Source organism: Ipomoea triloba, chromosome 5 (genome assembly GCF_003576645.1).
Source record: "Ipomoea triloba cultivar NCNSP0323 chromosome 5, ASM357664v1".
Taxonomy (NCBI): Eukaryota; Viridiplantae; Streptophyta; class Magnoliopsida; order Solanales; family Convolvulaceae; genus Ipomoea; species Ipomoea triloba.
Genome location: NC_044920.1, coordinates 18438685 through 18440311, shown reverse-complemented (window position 1 = coordinate 18440311; position 1627 = coordinate 18438685). Strand labels below are relative to the sequence as shown.

The 1627-nt window shown below is 35.0% G+C and overlaps 1 protein-coding gene across 1 annotated transcript; it reads left to right on the top strand.

The window, feature by feature from the left end:
* Nucleotides 1-497: 497 nt before the first annotated feature.
* On the top strand, nt 498-1061 carry LOC116020335. The gene has a single exon (XM_031260815.1). It carries the CDS (start codon nt 498-500, stop codon nt 1059-1061), a length of 564 nt encoding a protein of 187 aa, XP_031116675.1.
* Nucleotides 1062-1627: the final 566 nt, after the last annotated feature.

Sequence of the window (1627 nt, the reverse complement as noted above, 5' to 3'; positions counted from 1 at the left end):
ATTCAGATAAAAAACAGTTTTCTTTGGTGGAGTTGGAGAAGTTGTTATCTTTGTGGGGGAAGAGCCTGAATGACTTTCCTAAAATGCCAATTCTAGAAGAAATTAGCATGTGTTTGAGTGAAAACATGTTGATAGTCGAAAAGTTGGCGTATGACAAGGAACACAATTGACCGACAAGTAAAAGAATGTTTATGACTCTGTGATGAATGACATTGATTCCAATGGAGGTGAATTGGTTTTTGTGTATGGTTACGGAGGAACAGGCAAGACGCTCGTGTGGAGAACATTATCGTCAAAGATAAGGAGTCGCGGTGATATTGTTCTGAATGTTGCTTCCATTGGAATAGCATCTTTGCTATTGCTAGGAGGCAGGACAACGCATTCTTGATTTGTTATACCACTCTCTTTGAATAGATTCCACGTGCAATATATCTCAAGGCAGTGACCTTGTTGAGCTTATAATAAGGAGCGAATTGATAATATGGCATAAAGCGTCGATGACGCACAAACACTGTTTTGAGGCTTTAGACACAACTATGAGAGATCAATTGAGGTTCGCCATACCGGGTAGTGCTAAAAAGACTTTTGGTGGAAAAATAGTAGTTTTGGGCAGCAATTTTAGACAAATCCTACCTGTTATTCCGAAAGCAACAAGACCAGTAGTTGTCGGAGCAACTATTAATTCTTCATACATGTGGACAAATTGCAAGGTATTAATGCTCACTAAGAACTTGAGACTACGGACCTTAGCTTTAGAGGAAGATAGACATACAGTTGATTGGTTTTCAAAATGGATTGCAAACATCAGAGATAGGATTGTAGGGGTTGTAAACGACGGTTCATTTGAGATCGATATTCTGGCACGGTTTTTGTTGAAGTGTGGACACGATCCCATAGCAACTATAGTGGAAAGCACCTTCCCAAGCTTGAGATATGACATGCTTGATGAGTCGCAGCTAGAAGGCCGAGCGATCCTCTCGTCGACTTTAGATGTCGTTGATCAAATTAGTACATGTGCGACGATGAAAATCTATCAGAAGTACACACTCCTGAATTCTTAAATAGTTTGAGATTGTCAAGTATTCTTAATCATTTATTGACACCAAAGGTTGGTGTACCTGTTATGTTAATGCAGAACATTAATTGAGTGATACTTTTGGCACTAATTTTATAATCAAATAAATGTACATGTTCAATATTATAATTTTTTTTATTTATAACTAGTATTTTCACCCGTGCGATGCACGGAATGGATTTGTTATAATATATTAAGAATATTTGGATCGATATATAATTATATAAATTATAACATCAAATATTATATAGTGCAATTGAAGATATGTTTTGGATTGATTATGTTTTCTGATGTTATCCTTGTTTGAATTCCAGCAAATAATTGCTTAATTAATAGCTAATGTGTAGATGTACACATGCGATGCTGGAACTTTAGAGATTTTATATATTGTTTAGGATTTTTATAAATTGGACAAATATGCTCGTTTTCTAGTAACTCAGTTATAGGAATCAATTGTTATTCTAATTCATATGTATGGAAGATATAATTTTTTGTAGATATATAGCAATTTTTCCATCTTGGAAAAAAATATAATATCACCGGTTGTATTTA